Below are 19,908 nucleotides of genomic sequence, written 5' to 3' on the forward strand. Positions count from 1 at the left end.
GTTACAAATGACAAGATGTTTTCCTTCATAAGCCTACAAAGCATATGCCATTTACACAAGCACTCTAGGCGCTCGCTTGCTGCTTTCCTTCCTTCTTTAAAGTGCTCCGTGTTTACGAATTATATGTGCAACTTTGAGTCCTTCTTCATTCTGAAGGCTTTTCTTTTATCAGAACTACAGCTTAGATTCCTCTAACAAGAAAGGAATACAGAGATAAGCTGTTATCTAAGGCCTACAGACAACATTTCTCTGCACTGAGCTCAGTTGCTCTTGAAATTGAACTGAGACTTGATAAAAATGTGTCTAGAATCACCCGGTGTCATCCTAAGCCTTTAACATCTTTTTCTGGTGGAATTGTGCTTCTAGAATGCTATTACATTGTTCCTTGGAGATAGTATTTTCAAGATGGGAAGCAGACCACCAACTGCATTGTATTCTCCAGGCATGCTGCAGCCATTTCACAGTTTGAAATATGCCCACATGGTTCAAATCACAAGGAGATGGCAGCACACTGGGAGGACAGAATATGGCCAGTGGAACTTCAAAAAACTGCCAAGGATATATTTTTATTCTTTCCAACCCATCAGAAGTTGGAAAGAAAGGGGTCAAGCATATCTATCTGTCCATCTGTTTGGGAGGAAATAAGTCTGAAAATTTAACAAAATGGGATGAAATAGTAAGTTTGAGAAGGGAACAAGTCAGACTGGAGGTTCCACAGAAATAAGCCCTTTAGCCTTCTTTTCCTCCTTTTACATATCACCTATGAATTTTCTATCTTCTACTCTCGCCTCCTCCTGCTCTCATTTATGTTCTCCCAAATCTCATTCATTCATTCATCATCCCCTGCTAATGACCTGCCATTCAACCTTCTTAATATCTAGCCCCATTCTTCTCTCACCTGCTTTGCAGTTTTCTCATTCCCTTATCAGACCTGTTCCTTTCATCTTTCCCTTTCCAGTGGTTCTCAACCCTTTTCTATCTTCTTTAGTTCTTTCACCCTTTCCCTTTATTTAATCTTTTCACTCCCTCCTTCCAATTTTCCCTTCTTAACTTCTTCCTTCAATCTGATCTGTTCTTACCACTACCCTCTTTATTTGTTTCCATTCTTACCCCTTCCCTCCAGTCCACTCCATTCATTCTCTTCTCTATCCATATCTGCAACCTGAGCCCCTTCTCACCTTTTGCCTTCTCACATTGCTCATCCTATCTCTGCATCAGCCCCTAACTCCCTCCTCCTAGCCCCAGCATCAGATCCATCTCCAAGTCCTAACTCTCTTCTCTTATTTGCTCCCTGTCAGCCCCAGCCTTTGTCAGCCTTCTGCCCTCAACTCCATTCTTACAGGCCCAGCACTAGAACCCTTCTCCTACACAGTGGCGTACCTAGGGTATGTGGCACCCGGGGCCCATCATTTTTTGACACCCCCCCCCCCCTCATGGAAAAATTTTTTTTTTTTTTTTTTGCAATAACCATGAAATGGAATAAATGGTCAGAATAGAAACAGGCAGTGAAAATTTTCTTTTATTGAACCTCATTTATGTAACCATTATTCCAAACATAACATAACATAAATTATGTCGGAATTGTCATGACATCAGAAGTACATATGGAGTAGTTGCAGGTGATGCTTGGGACAGTTCTGATTATGTTAGTTTGGTTTTATGTGTTTTTTGAATAGAAGGGTTTTTATTTCTTTTTTTAAGGTTTTGTAGTTTGTGGTCGAGGTCAATAGGTTGTAGAGTTGGGGGTCAAGTGTTGCAGCTCGAATGGCTAGGAGGTTGTCGAACAGTTTTTTTCTTTTGACGTTTTTGGTTGGAGGGTGTGTGAATGGTGCGTGAGTTCTCCTATGTCTGTTTGAAGTGGATTGAATTATTTAGCTGAAGAAATTAGTTACCCCCCCATTCCACACACATTAATTCTCTTCCATTTTTGTTCCCATTATAAAAAAACACTGATAAGTTCCCAGGAAAAAAATACATTAAAATAAGAAGTGAAAACAAAGGCCCCTACAGATGAGAACATAACATAAGAATAGCCTAACTGGGTCACACCAATGGTCCATCATGCCCAGTAGCCCATTCTCATGGTAGCCAATAGTGCTGCCCGATTCAGAGAAAAATATTTCATTCGATTCGATTCACCCTGTTGAATCGATTTTTCGATTAGATTCACTGTTAATGACACCGCTTTTTAAGTTTAAACAAAGTATAACAATAAATTTCACAACAACAATAAATTTCACAAAGTACTTAAAAAAAAAAAAATCACATTTTTCCATTAAAGCAGTTCTGGAGACATTTGCTTGAACAGTCTTTTTTCCCAGTCCATAAGCAAGCAATATGAAAAAGATTTCCTTAATTATCTACTCAAACATTTTTGCTATTTACTTTCATTGTACCTAGACTATTATTCAGTAGAAAAAATTTAGTTTGTTCAATCAAGCAGAACATTCACTCATAGAAGTCCAATGTCCACACAGGATTTGATTGAACAAACCATATTTTTTCTACTGAATAATAGTTTAGGTATACTGAATAGCAAAAATGTTAAAGCCACACAGAAAAGCAGTAAAAGTCAATAGGTTCTCCAAGTGGGAACAACCTGATGTCTCAGCACTTGAGGAAAAGACCACGTAATAATGTTTATAAGATAAATCATATAAATGATTATACTGAAGCAGGGTGTCCTCAGCGTGAGAGGTAAGCGAGAGGAGAGAATTCTCCAGTGCTTTACACAATAAGGCTCCTCTGCCTGCAGTGCACACCATCATAGGACACCTCAGGTGTGCTCAAATTAATCAATGTGATAAATTAAACAGTGATAAACAATTGGTCAATCACAAGAGTGCAAGATCAAACAGGTTGTTCCCACTCAGAGAACCTATTGACTTTACTGCTTTTCTGTGTGAGTAGATAATTAAGCAAATTTCTGATAGCCTACAGAACTGATTCTCACCTTCCATCCCCAGCCCCCAAGACTTACCAGACCCCCCCTGCCGATGCATTTACTTACTGCCTGAACTGGATATTAAATCGTGGGGAAGAGAGGAGAAATGCGGGGAAAGAGCCAGCCAAAACTAGTATTTGTTGCTGCTGAGTGCACCAATCCAGGGCAAGCAGACGCTTCCCCCATGTCTTAATAACAGACAATGGACTTTTCCTCCAGGAATTTGTCCAAACCTTTCTTAAAACCAGCTACGCTATCTACTTTTAACATAACTTCTGGCCACTTCATTTTTAAGCTTAGATCTTTCCTTCCAAACAGAGACCTTGCTAGATGTCAAATACAGCACAAGGTAACTTCACATGGACTTAACTGTGCAGGAAATGAATCTCCTCATACACCCACCATATAGTGCAAAAATGTGCAAAGGTCTGTTTTTTTCTTTCGATCACTACATAGCCTAATGCCACACAAGCAGCGCTGTTACAAACATATTCTGAAGGTCAATGCTAAGGTTGACAAAGTTTCCTTCCTTGGACCAGAAGGAGATACTGACAAACCACTGGAAGAGATTCTAAAACAACTACCCAGAAATAACACCCAAAGACCCACTCAGTGTGTGAACCAGTTGAGTGGAGTGGACTAACTGGGGGTGGAAATGGGCCCAGAGTTTGCTCAGCAGAATTTCCCAGACTACCTCTTCCTCTCAACACACTGACATGCTACCACCACCACCAACACTAGGAACACCTCACCGAGTATGCCAGCAATGCTTATAAACTTTATAAAACACATTATTATATTTTCTTATAAAGCATATATTTTAACTGAACTCAGCCTTGCCATTCACAAAAATAGAAAAGTTCCCATTTCAAGCTGTCTCATGTACACTTTTCAAATCTAACATATTGTAATCACAAAACAGAAAATAAAATTATTTTTTCTACCTTTTGTTCTCTGATCAATATTCAAATCTTGTTGGTCCCAGGCTCTTGTTGTCTTGCTTGCCAGGGTCTCCTTTCTCCGTGCTAACCATCCGTCTGCCATCTCTGTTCTCCCCTTCCGTTTCCCTTCCCTCTCCCGGAGATCTGGCATCTTTCCTTTTTTTTGTCTCCATCCACAGATTCACCTTTTCTCAACTCCCCACCACCCCAGGATCCACCATCTCTCCCTTTCTGTTCCCAACTATCCTCCTATCCAGTATCTCTATCCCCCCTCCACACCATCCCCTGTTTCCAAGTTCTCTCCCTTTCTGTTCCTTCCCTCCCTAAATCCCATTATGCACCATCTCTCTCCCACTCCTCTGTTTTTAGACCCATTATTTCTAACCCCCAAAGTCTGGCATATGCACGTATCATTGAACCCCCCCTTCCCTCTCTCCCTCTGTGTACTTTTACACCAGGACCCCCCTCCCCCGAAGGTCTGTCCCCCCTCAGAAGGGCTACACCCCACCCCTGAAGACCTGCACCCCCCGAAGGACTTTACCTCCCACCCGAAGGTCTGTCCCCCTCTGAACGCCTAAACCCCACCCCTGAAGGCCTGCACCCTCCCCGAAGGATTGTACCCCCCACCCGAAGGTCTGTCCCCCCCTGAAGGCCTGCACCCATCCCGAAGGCCTGCACCCACCCCGAATGCCTGCACCCACCCCGAAGGCCTGCACCCACCCCGAAGGCCTGCACCCCCGAAGGCCTGTCCCCCCCCCCCTTGAAGGCCTGACCCCCCCTTGAAGGCCTGCCTGCTTGTCCCCCCTTGAAGGCCTATCCCCCCTTAAAGGTCTGCCTGTCCCACCCCCTTGTAGGCCTGTCCCCCCTTAAAGGTCTGCCTGTCCCACCCCCTTGTAGGCCTGTCCCCCCCTTGAAGGCCTGCCTGCTTGTCCCCCCTTGAAGGCCTGTCCCCCCCCTTGAAGGCCTGCACCCCCCCTTGAAGGTTGGCACCCCCCCAAAGGCCTGCACCCCCTTGAAGGCCTGTCCTACCCCCTTGTAGGCCTGTCCCCCCCTTGAAGGCCTGCCTGCCTGTCCCCCCCTTGAAGGCCTGCACCCCCTTGAAGGTCTGCACCCCCCCCCGAAGGCCTGCACCCCCCCGAAGGCCTGTCCCCCCACTTGAAGGCCTGCACCCCCTTGAAGGTCGGCACCCCCCCTGAAGGCATGCACCCCCCCTGAAGGCCTGTCCCCCCTTGAAGGCCTGTCCCCCCCCTTGTAGGCCTGCACCCCCTTGTAGGCCTGTCCCCCCCCCCTTGTAGGCCTGTCCCCCCCCCTTGTAGGCCTGTCCCCCCCTTGAAGGCCTGCACCCCCTTGAAGGTCTGCACCCCCCCCCGAAGACCTGCACCCCCCCTTGAAGGCCTGCCTGCCTGCCTGTCACCCCCCCTCCCCCTTGAAAGTCTGCCTGCCCGCCCGCCCGCCCCACCCTGAAGGCCTGATGCCCCGACCCACCCCGAAGGACCATTCGCCCCCCTGGCCTCCCCGCACTACCTATGAAGCAGCCGCAGCAGGATGGCGATGTCAGCTATCTTTGCGCTGCTTAGGAGCTGCTTCCTGCGCCGGGCTACCTTAAGCTACTGCCCCCCCCCATGCCCGAAGGACCGCTCGCCCCACTGACCTTCCAGCACACCTATGAAGCAGCCCGCAGCAGGATCGCGACGTCAGCAATCCCTCAGCTGCTTGGGCGCTGCTTCCTGCGCCGCGGTCCCGCCCCCTCCTCTGACGTCAGAGGAGGGACGGGACCGCGGCGCAGGAAGCAGCGCCCAAGCAGCTGAGGGATTGCTGACGTCGCAATCCTGCTGCGGGCTGCTTCATAGGTGTGCTGGAAGGTCAGTGGGGCGAGCGGTCCGGGCGTGGGGGGGGACTGAGTGGCAAGGCCGGGAACACCCCCTCAGGGCTGGTACCCGGGGCGGCCCGCCCCCCCCGCCCCCCCCTAGGTACGCCACTGCTCCTACATCCATCCCTTAACATCTTCCCTTTCTTTTATTCCCAGCTCCTGTGTTAGCTCCAAGCTACCATTTCCTAGATCTGCATACAGTTTTTTCTCAACCCTAGAAGAAGCCTCCTTCTGCCATCCCATCATTTACCAACATCAACCCCTTTCTGCCATCCCTACTATCCCCAGCCTTGTATCAGCCCCAGATCCTTTCTGCCATCTTCAGTGCTCAAGTCAGCCTCTTCTCTCAACAGCAGCATCAGCTAAAGGGCAATAGTTTATTACCCTCTACACTAGGGATTCTCAATCTTGCAACTCCCATCTTTCTACCACCTCAACATTTTTTTCTCAGAATACAGAATAGGTGCTTTTTCTGGCGATGATATAATTTTGCAATTCACTGGTTTTTCACACAATATTTTGTATACATTCATTCACATGGTTACAAATGGGTTCATTTAAAAAAAAAAAAAACCAAAGAGTGGCCTAAAGGGGCAGATGGATGTCTTGCCAAACCATCCTAATTCACTATTTTTGAAGCCTACTTTCTAGACGGATTTCTATGCTGTTTGCAGTTCATCTAAATCTCAAGGGGGGGGGGGGGAGGGTGTTAGAGGCATGGTGTGAGAAGAACTAGGGCAAGCTTATAACCTGGACATTTTTCTGCCATAATTGAACATTTCAGAATATGTCCAGAGCACAATTTGTACATCTGGGGCTAGGCCTGTTTTAATAATAAGTGCCAAAAGGTACCCTAACGGACTAGATGACCACTGGATAGATATAAACATGACACACACACACCCCACACACACACCCCTTCCAGTACAGCAGCAAGCAGTTCCTGAAGTAGTCTGGTGTGCAGTGTAGGTGAACCATAGAGATGGGGATTCAGGCCCTTACGCCACTGTAAGTACTACCCTTGTAGGGGAGGGAAGGGGCTGGGTACATTGCCTGACTGGGGGGAGGGAGGCTGGGTACAGTGCCTGACAGGGGAGGGAGGAAGGGAAGGGGGCTGAGTAGAGCCTGACAGGGAGGGAGGGAAGAGGGCTGGGTGCAGTGCCTGACAGGGGAGGGAGGGAGGTAGGGAAGGAGGCTGGGTGCAGAGCCTAACGGGAGGGAGGGAGGGAAGGGGGCTGGGTGTAGTGCCTGACCGGGGGGGAAAGGAAGGGGGCTGGGTGCAATGCCTGATGGGGGGAGGGAAGGGGGCTGGGTGCAATGCCTGACAGGGGGGTTTAGGGAAGAGGGCTGGGTGCAATGCCTGACGGGAGAGGGAGGGAAGGGGGCTGGGTGCAGTGCCTGATGGGGGGAGGAAAGGGGCTAGGTGCAATGCCTGACAGGGAGGAAGGAAACTGGATGCAGAGCCTAACAGGGGAGGGAGGGAAGGGGGCAGGGTGCAGAGCCTGCCAGGGGGGAGGGGGGCTGGGTGCACAAGTAAATGAAATTATGTACTCTTTGGAAATTATGCTGAAGTGCTGGTGCAGTCTTTAGTTTTATCTATTATAGATTATTGTAATATAGACCCTCTTTTTAAAGCTGCAGTAGAGGTTTCTACCATGGCACAGAGTGCTAAATGCTCCAGCACTTATAGAATTCTTTGACTGTCGGTGCATTTAGTGCTCCAGGCTGTAGTAGAAACTTCTACCGTGGCTTAGTTAAAAAAGGGGGATAGTTATTTTGTCTGGTACCCAGAAGCACCTTCGAATGCATGTTACAAAACCTGATGATTTGTCTGATTTTCAATTTAAAAAGATCAGATCATATTGCACTCTACTTTCATAAATTGCATTACAGTAGTTACCTTTGGAGGCATGTATTATTTTTAAGTTAGGTTGCTTTTGTTATAAAGCACTTCATAGTTTGCTGCCTAGTTATTAACAATTCACTTTTCGCAAAATCTGGCACTCTTTGACTTTCCCCCGGCTAGAGGATGCACATTTAAGAAATTTCAGGTAGCTTGCTTTCTTACCATGCAGCAAGCTACTGCCCATCGAAATCACTCCACTCTAATGACACAAAAACTTTTTGCTGTCCCATCTCTAAATCATATTAACACAATAAGTTCAAACAACTTTGCAGTGATCGCACCATCTTTTTGGAACTCTACTCTCAATTACCTTTGTGAAGAATCATCTTTGCTTCATTTTAAAAATGAGCTGAAAACATTCTTGTTCCAAGATGCTTTGGAAACCTAATTGCCCTTGTAAGGGCCAAACACTTGCTGACTGCAGTTGGCAACACCCTTCCCTCCCCGTCGTTCATCCCTTATTTGTTTTCTTTACTCAAAATATTGTAGTTCTTCCCCTCTCTCCATCTGTTCCCATTTGTCTTAATCTGAGTTTTGTCTTGTCCTTCTAAATTTTCATGTCATTTTTAATTGTCAAACCATAATCTTGTCTTATCTGTTGAAAGCTATATTTTTATTGTGCACCTTTCAGAAGTTTGAATGAGCGGTATAAGAAATTTTAAATAAACTTGAAACTTGAATCCAAAATTCATGCTTTTTTGTTAAATTCTACATCTTATCTCCAGTTTAGAAAGCTGCTTAAGACCTACTTGTTTAAGAAATTTTTAGATGTGTGGCATTTAAATATTCATTTATGATTGTCGATTTATTAATTGTGTGAGTTATACTTGTGATTGAATGCATATGAATAGCTCTTTTATTGTTTGTTACTCGCATTGAATTCCAGATATTGCAGGATAGAAATGAAATTTGATGTTATATTATGAAGGAACGTTTTAAGCAGATTGAACAATCTTCTTTCTGGGCTGACAGTTGTTGAACACCCTTTCTAGCTGGGCTTGTTTTTTAATAATGACTCAGAAGCATACTTGCATAAATGACAGTCATTTTCCAAATTTAAATTTACTAAAAGCAAAATGGATTCAATTGTAGAGCAATTAAGTTGTTGGGATTAAAATGTTAACAATCATTGTAGTTATGATACTTTTACTTTTTTCTCCGATTATCTGGACTAACCTTGGCAGAGGGTAGTCCAGATAATTAAAAATCCAGATGATTGGACATTAATATTTTTTCTTTTGTTTTTAATAATTATTTTTTTATAAACTATCAGCGCACCCCCCCCCCAACAAGAAAAGGCAGCATTCCACCCAACCTCCCCGAAAAGGCACCATCAACCCTCTCCCGGATCCAGAGGAAAGACTCCAGGCCTACCTTGTTTCCCTGGTGGTCTAGCGGCACGCGCTGGGGCAGGAGCAATTTCTGCTCGCTCCTGCCCATGTTCTTTCAGCGACAAAAATAGCTGCTGAGACTTCCAGGAGCAGTCTCGCGAGGCTATGAATAGCATGGGCAGGAGTAAGTAGGATCGCTCCTGCCCCAGCACGCTGCTAGACCACCATGGAAACAAGGTAGGCCTGGGGTCTTTCCTCTGGGTCTGGGAGGGGGGTTGATGGTGTCTGTCTGGTGAGGGGAAATGCTCTCTTTTCTTGTGCGGGGGTGCTGATGGCGGGGTAAACTTTCACGGTTTGGGGGGAGGGCTGGGCTGGGCTGATGGCAGCGGCGGCAGAAGCAGAGAAGGAACACCAGTGGGAGGGAAAGTGATAGGAATGGTACTTCATGGGAAACTCAAATATAAACTGAGACCCCCGAAGCAACCCGGATAATTGGACATCCGTATAATCAGCGTTTGAATAATCAGCGTTCTACTGCTCTCAGGCCTGATTTCCTACCTGCCCCAATCTTCTGCTCTCTGCCCCATCTTCTGCTCTCACCCCAAATCTCTCCTGCCACCCTAACTCTCCTGCCCTTCCCCGCAGTGCAAGCCCGTTGTTTTAACCCGGGCTTAAAGCAGGTTAAAACCACGGACTTGTGAAGAAAAAAGAAGCTTCCTGCTCTGTCGGGTACAGAGGACCAGCGCATGTGCAGACCATCTACAGATAGTCTGCACATGCGTCGGGATCGCTATAGAGTGATACAGCTGCTTGGTTGGGGGTGTGATTACGATCACCCTCATTTACATGAGGGTGTGAATCAACCCCCCGGACATGGATCGGATCGGATCCCTCATGGATCAGTTCGGATCCATGCCCTTAGTGAATCTAGCCCTTAGTTTACTTGCATTAAACTAACTTGTATTGGAAATTTAGGGCTCCTTTTACTAAACCACAGAAGAGCTTCATACCACAGGCTGGTGAGGTAAATGCTCCAATGCTCATTCAATTCCTATGAGCTTTGGAGCATTTACCTCGCAGCAAGAAGCTCTTCCACAGTTTAGTAAAAACCAGCGTTAAGGAATGTCAAATGACTGAAATTTATTATGGTATGCTATGAGGGGCCGCTGAAAAGTTCTCAGTCCAACTAAGAAAAGAATGACATGGAGCCATGAAGCTTACAAATTATTCCACTCCTTTCATGACACATTCATTTCATCTCACATCATTCAAACAACAAGTGTCTTGAAAAGTGTGGAATAACTTGTAAGTTTCACAATTCCACATCATTCTCTTCTTGGTTGGGCTGAGACCTTCTCAGTGGCCCCTCGTACCTACAACTGAGATTTGAGACCAGCTTCTATATATTTTCTGCTTAGTAATACTTTATCTTCTGGCTGTTTTTCAACCTGTAACTTTAACCTTCAAACTGTCATATTTCTTCTATTCTTCTTTCTCTGTTTTTCTCTGACTACTTCAGAAGAAGGATCAAGCTATTGCTTCTCCTAATCTTACACCTGCCAATAAAACTAAGGTCAGTGTAATCCAGCAGTGCCAGGGAAACAGTGAAATAAATTTCTGGTGAAGATTCGTTCATTTCAAGCTTTGGATAATTGTATTTGTGAAGTCTACTCACCAAATATATCACCCAGTGAGAGAAAAAGAATAGTTACTACAGTGAGAAAAAGATTGACTATTTAGCTGTCTGACATTAGTATCTTTCTTGCAGTCTTGCCTGCCTTGGCATAGGCGAGTTAATGGAACCCTTATTGGTGGAATCTGTGAACCATGCCGTTGCTTTGGTCATGCTGATGCCTGTGATGACAATACTGGAGCTTGCCTGGTAAGTATAGCTCTCTTGATTAGTCTATTAATTGACCAGACTGCAGTAGTGTCCCTTTAACTTTTCCTTAAGTGATTTTAAAGACATTTAAGTCAATATTTAACTACAGTGAAACTGAATATAAGCGCAATATCCTACTGGTGGTAGTTATACTTAGTGATAATTGCTCTAGGTATAGCTAAGCTGTTCATATTAGGAATGCTTTTAGGTCTATACTGTATAGTTATAAGTAGTGTTACCAGACGTCTGGGAAAACCCAGACATGTCCTCTTTTTAGAGTACTGTCTGGGCTCCCGGAATGGACTTAACAAAACCTGGCATTTTTCTGGGTATCGGAAGGCTCTGACGAGCTACGGCTGCGTCTGGAGGGCCTCTGAGCATGCAGAGATGACAACATACACATCTGCGCATGCTCCAGGCCCTCCATACGTGGTTGGAGCTCATCCGAAAGAAGAGAGGGCAACGAAACTGGTAAGAGGGCTGGAAAACTGCCCATATGCTGAGAGGCTGGATAAACTGGGGCTCTTCTCTCTGGAAAAGAGGAGGCTCAGGGGGGATATGATAGAGACCTTCAAAATACTTAGGGGCATAGAGAGGGTGGACAGGGACAGGTTCTTCAGACTAAAAGGCACTCAGAGAAACTGAAGGGAGATAGGTTCAAATCAAATGCAAGGAAGTTTTTCTTCACCCAAAGGGTCGTGGACAAATGGAATGCGCTCCCGGAGGAAGTGATCCGGCAGAGTACAGTACAGGGATTCAAACAGGGATTGGACAGATTCCTGAGGGAAAAGGGGATCGTGGGGTACTGAGGGAGGTGCTGGGGTGTTGCATAAGTATAGACAGCTCACCAGGTCGTGCAGGTGCAAGGCCGGAGGGTTAGGACATTGATGGGAAGATAGGACTTTGATGAGAAACCTAGGGGGCAAGGGGGCCCCTTCTGATGATTAAGGCAGGTCATGACCTGTTGGGCCGCCGCGGGGCGGACTGCTGGGCGGGATGGACCTCTGGTCTGACCCGGCAGAGGCACTGCTTATGTTCTTATGTTCTTAGTGATGGTGGGACTGGAGGTAGAGCTGTGCGGGGCTGGAGGCTAAACTGGGTGGAGCTGGGGCATAACAGGATGTGGCTGGAGGTGGAATGAGGCAGGGTCATGTGTCTGGGGTTTCCCGGATCAAAATATGGTTACCCTAGTTATAGGCAGAGTGGGTAAATATCACTGCAATACATATAGTAGACCACTACCCATGCACCATTCTTTCTTTCTTTAATTAGCCCATCCTCCCAAAAGAGCCCAGAACGGGAGTACATAGATAGTATAGTCAAGACAAATATGGACAAGACGTATATAGAAAGCTAGTGGTACAATGACCAAGTTATGGTAAATAGAGAACATCTGAGATACATTAGGTAACTATACATGCTATTGTAAAAATAAACAGCCGAGGTACATTAATGAATTATACATGCTATAGTAGCTATAAACATCCGAGATACTCTAATTTACTATACATGCTTAAGTGAGTTACTTAGCATTATGGCCTGGTTTATGAGTTTATCTGAGATCAGTTAGGCTTCTACTTTTCATGGAGCTGGATTTGTGAAGAGGAAGGTTTTCATGGCCTTCCTAAAGTTCCATAGTTCGTCCAGCTCTCTGATAGATGGGGAGATGTGGTTCCACAGTTTGGATATGAAGTGAGAGTAGGCGTGCCTGCGGGCTGTTTCTGTTATGAGGGTGCATCCAGGGTGTAGGGACAGTCATCTTTCTTTCTGGGATCTTAACAGTCGGCTTGGGTTATAGAGTTGTAGCTTGGGAATCATATAGCCTGGTACCAATTTCTTGAAGGTTTTGAATGCCAGGACTAAGGCTTTGAAGATGCAGCACTTCTTTAAAGGCAGCCAATGAACTGATGCTAGCACTGGGTTGATGTGATCATGGATGCTCAAGTTTTTTAATAGGTGGACTTTAGCGTTTTGGATGCATTGGAGGCAAGACAGGTTTATAGCAGATAGGCCTACTAGAAAAGCATTACAGTAGCTCATGTGAGACAGCACAAAAGAATATTGTAACTGGCAAATTCAGGTTCAGAGAAGTATGTATGGATGTGCCTCAGCTGGCAGAGGTAGTAAAAGGAGGTTGACACTATTTGAGAGACGTGGTACATGAGTAATAGATTTGAGTCCAGTAGTACTCCCAGGCTGCGGACGCTATCTTTGGCTGTGAGGGTATTTTTTCTCCAAGAGAGGAAGAATAACCTGAATCACAGTTACCGGATGCTAGGGTCCACCTTGGGGATTAGTGGCCAAGAAAAGGATCTGGGTACCATCGTAGACCATACGATGAAAGGCGGCCTAAAACACAAACAGGATACTAGGAATTATTCAAAAAGGGATGGTTAACAAGACTGTATCGCTCCAAGGTGCAACCTCATCTGGAGTATTACGTTCAATTCCAGTCTCCTTATCTCAAGAAAGATATAATGGCACCAGAAAAAGTTCAAAGAAGAGTGACCAAGATGATAAAGGGGTTGAAGCTCCTTTCGTATGAGGAAAGACTAAAGTGGTTAGGGCTCTTCAGCTTGGAAAAGAGAAGGCTGAGAGGATTGAAATCTACAAAATCCTGAGTGGAGTATAATGGGTACAAGTGGATCGATTTTTTACTCCGTCAGAAAGTGCAAAGACTAGGAGACACTCAATGAAGTTACAGGGAAATACATTTAAAACCAATAAGAGGAATTTCTTTTTTTATTCAGAGAATATTTAAGCTCTGGAACGCATTGCCAGAGGTTGTGGTAAGAGCGCATAGTGTAGTTGGTTTTAAGAAAGGTTTGCACAAATCTATAGTCTGTTATTGAGAAAGACATGAGGGATGCCACCAGTGGCGTACCTAGGGGGGGGGGGGGGGGGGCGGGGCCGCCCCGGGTGCCAGCCCTAAGGGGGTGTTCCCGGCCTTGCCGTTCAGTCCCCCGCCACCCCCGAAGGACCGCTCGCCCCACTGACCTTCCTGCACCACCTGTGAAGCAGCCCGCAGCAGGATCGCGAAGTCAGCGTCAGCATCCCTGCGCTGCTTCCTGCGCCGCGATCCCGCCCCTCCTCTGACGTCAGAGGAGGGGCGGGACCGTGGCGCAGGAAGCAGCGCAGGGATCGCTGACGCTGACTTCGCGATCCTGCTGCGGCTGCTTCATAGGTGGTGCGGGGAGGCCAGGGGGGCGAGCGGTCCTTCGGGGTGGGGTCGGGGCATCAGGCCTTCAGGGTGGGGCGGGCGGGCAGGCAAGCAGGCTTTCAAGGGGGAGGGGGTGACAGGCAGGCAGGCAGGCCTTCAAGGGGGGACAGGCCTTCGGGGGGGGTGCAGACCTTCAAGGGGTGCAGGCCTTCAAGGAGGGGCAGGCAGGCCTTCAGGGGGGTGCAGGCCTTCGGGGGGGGGTGTAGGCCTTTGGGGGGGTGCAGACCTTCAAGGGGGTGCAGGCCTTCAAGGGGGGGGGACAGGCCTTCAAGGGGGGAAAGGCAGGCAGGCCTTCAAGGGGGGGACAGGCCTACAAGGGGGGGGGGGGACAGGCCTACAAGGTGGGGGGACAGGCCTTCAAGGGGGGGTGCAGGCCTTCAAGTGGGGGACAGGCCTTCGGGGGGGTGCAGGCCTTCGGGGGGGTGCAGACCTTCAAGGGGGGGACAGGCAGGCAGGCCTTCAAGGGGGGGACAGGCCTACAAGGGGAAGGGACAGGCCTTCAAGGGGGGTGCAGGCCTTCAAGGTGGGACAGGCAGACCTTTAAGGGGGGACAGGCCTTTGGGGGGGGGACCATGATTTAGAAGTACACGGAGGGAAGGGGGTGTTCAAAGAGACATGCATATGCCAAACTTTGGGGGGGGGAAGAAATAATGGGTCTGAAAATAGAGGAGAGGGAGAGAGATGATGGACCATGGGATTTAGGGAGGGAAGGAACAGAAAGGGAGAGAAATTGGACACAAGGGATGGTGTGGAGGAGGGATAGAGATACTGGATAGGAGGGTAATTAGGAAAAGAAAGGGAGAGATGGTGGACTCTGGGATGGTGGGGAAGGAGGGAGAGATGCCGGATGAAAGGGTATTTAAGAAAAGGTGGATCTGTGGAGGGAGATGAAAAAAAGGAAAGATACCAGACTTCCTGGGAAGGGAAGGGAAATGGAAAGGGAGGACAGAGTTGGCAGATGGATGGTTAGCATGCAGAAAGAAGGAGACCCTGGCAAGCAAGTTATCAGAAGAAAACCAGAGCCTTGGACCAACAAGATTTGAAATATAACCAGACAACAAAAGGTAGAAAAATTAATTTTATTTTCTGTTTTGTGATTATAACATGTCAGATTTGAAATGTGTATCCTGCCAGAGCTGGTGTTGGACTGCAAACGTGAGCTAGGATTTAACAGAAAGAGGAAAAGTCCTTTTTGTTTCTTTATTTTATTTACACCACAGCGCCAGTGTGGTTAGGAGAAGCCAAAGGGGGTGAAAAAGCTATAAAACCCACCAGGAGTTTTGAAAAAAATCACCCAACTGGGCAGGAAAATCGAATTGAAAAACCAATTCAATAGGGCTGAATCGAATCAAAATTTTTTTTTCCTGTATCTGGCAGCATTAGTTTGCGCTACTGTCTTAGACTTTAGGACCTGGGATTGGGGAGAGATGGCATCCTCAGTACTTTATAATGCAAGTGAAACGAGGATTTGGTCAGACTTTTGAAGGGTCTGCAGAAAAAAAAATATTGTATAGGCCGGGGACATGAGACAGCAGGAAATGGGAACTTTTCTTCCTTCTATTTTTGTGAATGGAAAGGCTGAGGATGTCAGAGAGGTCAGTTAAAATATGTGCTTTATAAGAAAATATAATAATGTGTTTTATAAAGTTTATAGCATAGCTGGCCTACCCAGTGAGGTGTTCCTAGTGGTGATGGTGGCAGCGTGTCAATGTGTTGAGAGGAAGAGGTGGTCTGGGAAATTCTGCTGAGCAAACTCCGGGCCCATTTCCACCCCCCAGTTAGTCCACTCCACTCAACTGATTCACACACTGAGTGGGTCTTTGGGTGTTGTTTTGGGATCTCTTCCAGTGGTTTATCTCCTTCTGGTCCAAGGAAGGAAACTTTGTTATCCTTAGCATTGACCTACAGAATATGTTTGTAACAGCGCTGCTTGTGTGGCATTAGGCTATGTAGTGATTGAAAGAAAAAAACAGACCTTTGCACATTTTTGCACTATATGGTGGGTGTATGAGGAGATTCACATTTCCTGCACAGCTAAGTCCATGTGAAGTTACCTTGTGCTGTATTTGACATCTAGCAAGGTCTCTGTTTGAAAGGAAAGATCTAAACTTAAAAATGAAGTGGCCAGAAGTTATGGTAAAAGCAGATAGTGTAGCTGGTTTTAAGAAAGATTTGGACAAATTCCTGGAGGAAAAGTCCATAATCTGTTATTAAGACATGGGGGAAGTGTCTGCTTGCCCTGGATCGGTATCATGGAATGTTGCTACTCTTTGGGTTTTGACCAGGTATTAGTGTCCTGGATTGGCTACCATGAGAATGGGCTACTGGGCATGATGGACCATTGGTCTGACCCAGTTAGGCTATTCTTATGTTATGTTCTCATCTGTAGGGGCCTTTGTTTTCACTTCTTATTTTAATGTATTTTTTTTCTGGGAACTTATCAGTGTTTTTTATAATGGGAACAAAAATGGAAGAGAATTAATGTGTGTGGAATGGGGGGGTAACTAATTTCTTCAGCTAAATAATTCAATCCACTTCAAACAGACATAGGAGAACTTGTGCACCATTCACACACCCTCCAACCAAAAACGTCAAAAGAAAAAAACTGTTCGACAACCTCCTAGCCATTCGAGCTGCAACACTCGACCCCCAACTCTACAACCAATTGATATCAACCACAGACTGCAAAACCTTCAAAAAGAAATAAAAACCCTTCTATTCAAAAAACACATAAAACCGAACTAACACAATCAGAACTGTCCCAAGCATCACCTGCAACTACTCCATATGTACTTCTAATGTCATGACAATTTAGACATAATTTATGTTATGTTATGTTTGGAATAATGGTTACATATATGAGGTTCAATAAAAGAAAATTTTCACTGCCTGTTTCTATTCTGACCATTTATTCCATTTCATGGTTATTGCAAAAAAAAAAAAAAAAAAATTTTTTACAGGGGGGGGGGGGGGTGTCAAAAAATGATGGGCCCCGGGTGCCACATACCCTAGGTACGCCACTGGATGCCACTGCTTGCCTGGATTGGTAGCATGGAATGTTGCTATTCTTTGGGTTTTGGCTAGGTACTAGTGACCTGGATTGACCACCGTGAGAAATGGCTATTGGGTTTGATGGACCATTGGTCTTACCCAGTAAGTCTATTCTTATATTCTAACAAGGGTATGTGCAGTTTTCTTTGTGAACCCAGATGAGCATTTAGCTGTAGTTTGTTTATGGTCATCCAATCCTTTATTTAAGAGTGTTGATTATTCATGTTTTTTATATTGGTCCAGATTTTACTTTTTTTTTTTTTTTTTTTGTTCAATCATTATTTGTATACATTTTTATGCTTAAAATTTGTGGTTTAAAATGCATTGTTTGATATTGCTATCTTGAATGTGAACTTTTTCGCATTGTTTTTAAACATTGTTTTTATTTATTATTATTTCTATTTGTGTGTCAATGATTTTTAGACTCCTGAGGCAGGCCACATGTACATGCTGAGTCATTGAATAAAGCAAAGGTTTGAAATTAATCAGCATACCTGTCCTTCTGGCACATCTCTGCTGTTTGACTATTTATGCCAGAACATTCCAGATGTATGTTGTCATTTTTTTTTTCTTTGGACATGCACACAGAGCTGTTATCTCCGGTTCTATCTTTAAGTTGTAGGGGCTTGTTATGGTTACCGAAAAAATGGCAGTAATTTTCAAAAACTGGCATTAAATCCTCTTGAGTAACCTTTCTGTGCTGATTCAGACCTAGCAGTAAATTTCTTACATTGCACATGCTTTACAATCCCCTGTTTACTTCTGTACATTGTGGAGGAATGCTTAATAAGCTCATTAACATACTATATGTCCCTGTGTACTGTATGAGTTAACCTCTTGAGCTGAACCTCCTTTGTGCATTCTGGGCCCAGCATCATGCATATACACCTGACAGGAACTGCACAAGTCTGCGCACCCCCTCTGCCTACTCACTAGCCAGCTATCCATATTCAGTTTATTTCGCAGATAGGGTTGTAAATTCTTGCAGAAGATGACAGGGTTTTGAGTCCTCTCAGAACAGGCATTGCTCATTTGGCTTCCAGACTACTGTTCTACTCCAGACTTCATAAATAATGATAAAAAAAAAAAAAAATACGGTAATTGAAAGTATATGGGTTAGTTTCAAAACAAAACAATATTTTGTTCTGATAAAATGAAAACTTTCATTTTTTATTCCTAGATTTTGCAATAATTAAGTACATGCCATTATCCTGAACTAATCCATTGAGTGACGTTCAATTTCCAGCCCGGGTGAATGGTGCAGAGTAGCCAGTTCTGATTAACTAAAGGAGATTGTTGTTATGCATATATAATATAGCAGGAAGCTGAAAACAGCATTTCTTATTCATTAGTCTTTCAAAAACAGAATTTGAGCAGTGCCAGTTTAGGGGCACATCATACGTTTGCATCCCTGCTGAAAAACAAGTAGACTTCAAACTGGAATTGTATTGATTGCTCCTTTTGCAAAAGGCAGAGCTGCTTGGAAAAAAATTCAAAAATGTAAATTTGGGGAATATTGTGTGAAGGGCAATTCCATAACTGCAGTGTGCACTATTTTATAAGGGAACAAGGACGTGCTACAGGGTGTAACCGCATGTGGGAGGAGCATGGGAGCATGGGAGAGGCATTGGTGCATGCACTGTTTACTCACGTAATGTATAGATAAGCCCAAATTCTATACATTCTTTTTTTATCTTTATTAATTTTCCATTCGAAAAACAGTGCAATAGAATATATATACAATTGACTTCACAACAGCACTTACAATCGATAAAAAAATACTATAAATCATTTACTCCCCCACCCTGATTCAAAAACGAAAAGAAAGTGCATTATTACATACATACAATTAAATCATAAACAGTACTTTCCTGTGATCAATTAATACAACAAAATATATTACCCCCCCCCCACCCACCCACTCTCTCCGGATGTGCAAATCAAATAGGAAATAAGGGGATAATCCAGCTAAACAGTGTTAACAAAATTTGTCAATGGACCCTACGTTAATTTAAATATCTTATTATTACAGGAAATTTCTGCATTCATTTTTTCTATATTTATAGCATAAACATAAAGAATCCCACCAAAGGAGAAATTAAGTCTCAGGATATAGAATCATACTTTTGGGGGGGGGGTTCTTTTTGTTCTCAGGCTTCAGTGGTGCCACTTAATGCTCAATAATTCTCATCGCATTAAGATTCACACATCTACCTCGTCATCAGCCCAGTGGCGTAGTAAGGGTGAACAGCGCCCGGGGCAGAGGTGCCTCTCCCCCCCTCTTTCCCGCTCCCCCCCCTGCCGTACGCATGCCTCCTTCCACCATACCTTTTTAACATGCCCACATTGATGTTGGCTCGCCCTTCCTAGGCGTGAAGTTAAGACAGAGAGAGCGCCGATGCCCGTGTGGGCAGCAACCACACATGGGAGAAGGCTAGGGGCACGCATGCCCGGCAAGGAGAGGAGCGTGGGGGGGGTGTAGAGGAGCAGGGGTGCTGCGCCCTTAGGAAAACCCTGCATGGGGATGACCAATCAACCCCCCTGTTTCCCCCCTTACTATGCCACTGCATCAACATTTTTTTTTATTCTTTATTTAAATTTTAAACTTTTGACATATTTATCAGTCAAATAAGAAAAAATACAATGCTAACAAATATTCATAAGAACATACGAATTGCCACTGCTGAGTCAGACCAATGGTCCATTGCGCACAGCAGTCCGCTCCCACGGCAGCCCTTAGGTCAAAGATCAGTGCCCTAACTG

At 45.3% G+C, this 19,908-nt stretch overlaps 1 protein-coding gene across 10 annotated transcripts in view; it reads left to right on the forward strand.

The window, feature by feature from the left end:
• Positions 1–19,908, forward strand: part of LAMA2 (laminin subunit alpha 2) — a 1,204,230-nt gene that overhangs the window by 672,781 nt on the left and 511,541 nt on the right. For 6 of the 10 annotated variants that reach the window (XM_033936921.1, XM_033936924.1, XM_033936922.1 and 3 more), the window contains exons 16-17: positions 10,512–10,565; positions 10,761–10,874. In XM_033936921.1, coding sequence (XP_033792812.1) covers positions 10,512–10,565; positions 10,761–10,874 — 168 coding nt within the window. The remainder of the gene's footprint in view (positions 1–10,511; positions 10,566–10,760; positions 10,875–19,908) is intronic. The other 4 variants (XM_033936923.1, XM_033936929.1, XM_033936930.1 and 1 more) reach the window with 1 other exon arrangement.

Source organism: Geotrypetes seraphini, chromosome 3, assembly GCF_902459505.1.
Source record: "Geotrypetes seraphini chromosome 3, aGeoSer1.1, whole genome shotgun sequence".
NCBI lineage: Eukaryota > Metazoa > Chordata > Amphibia > Gymnophiona > Dermophiidae > Geotrypetes > Geotrypetes seraphini.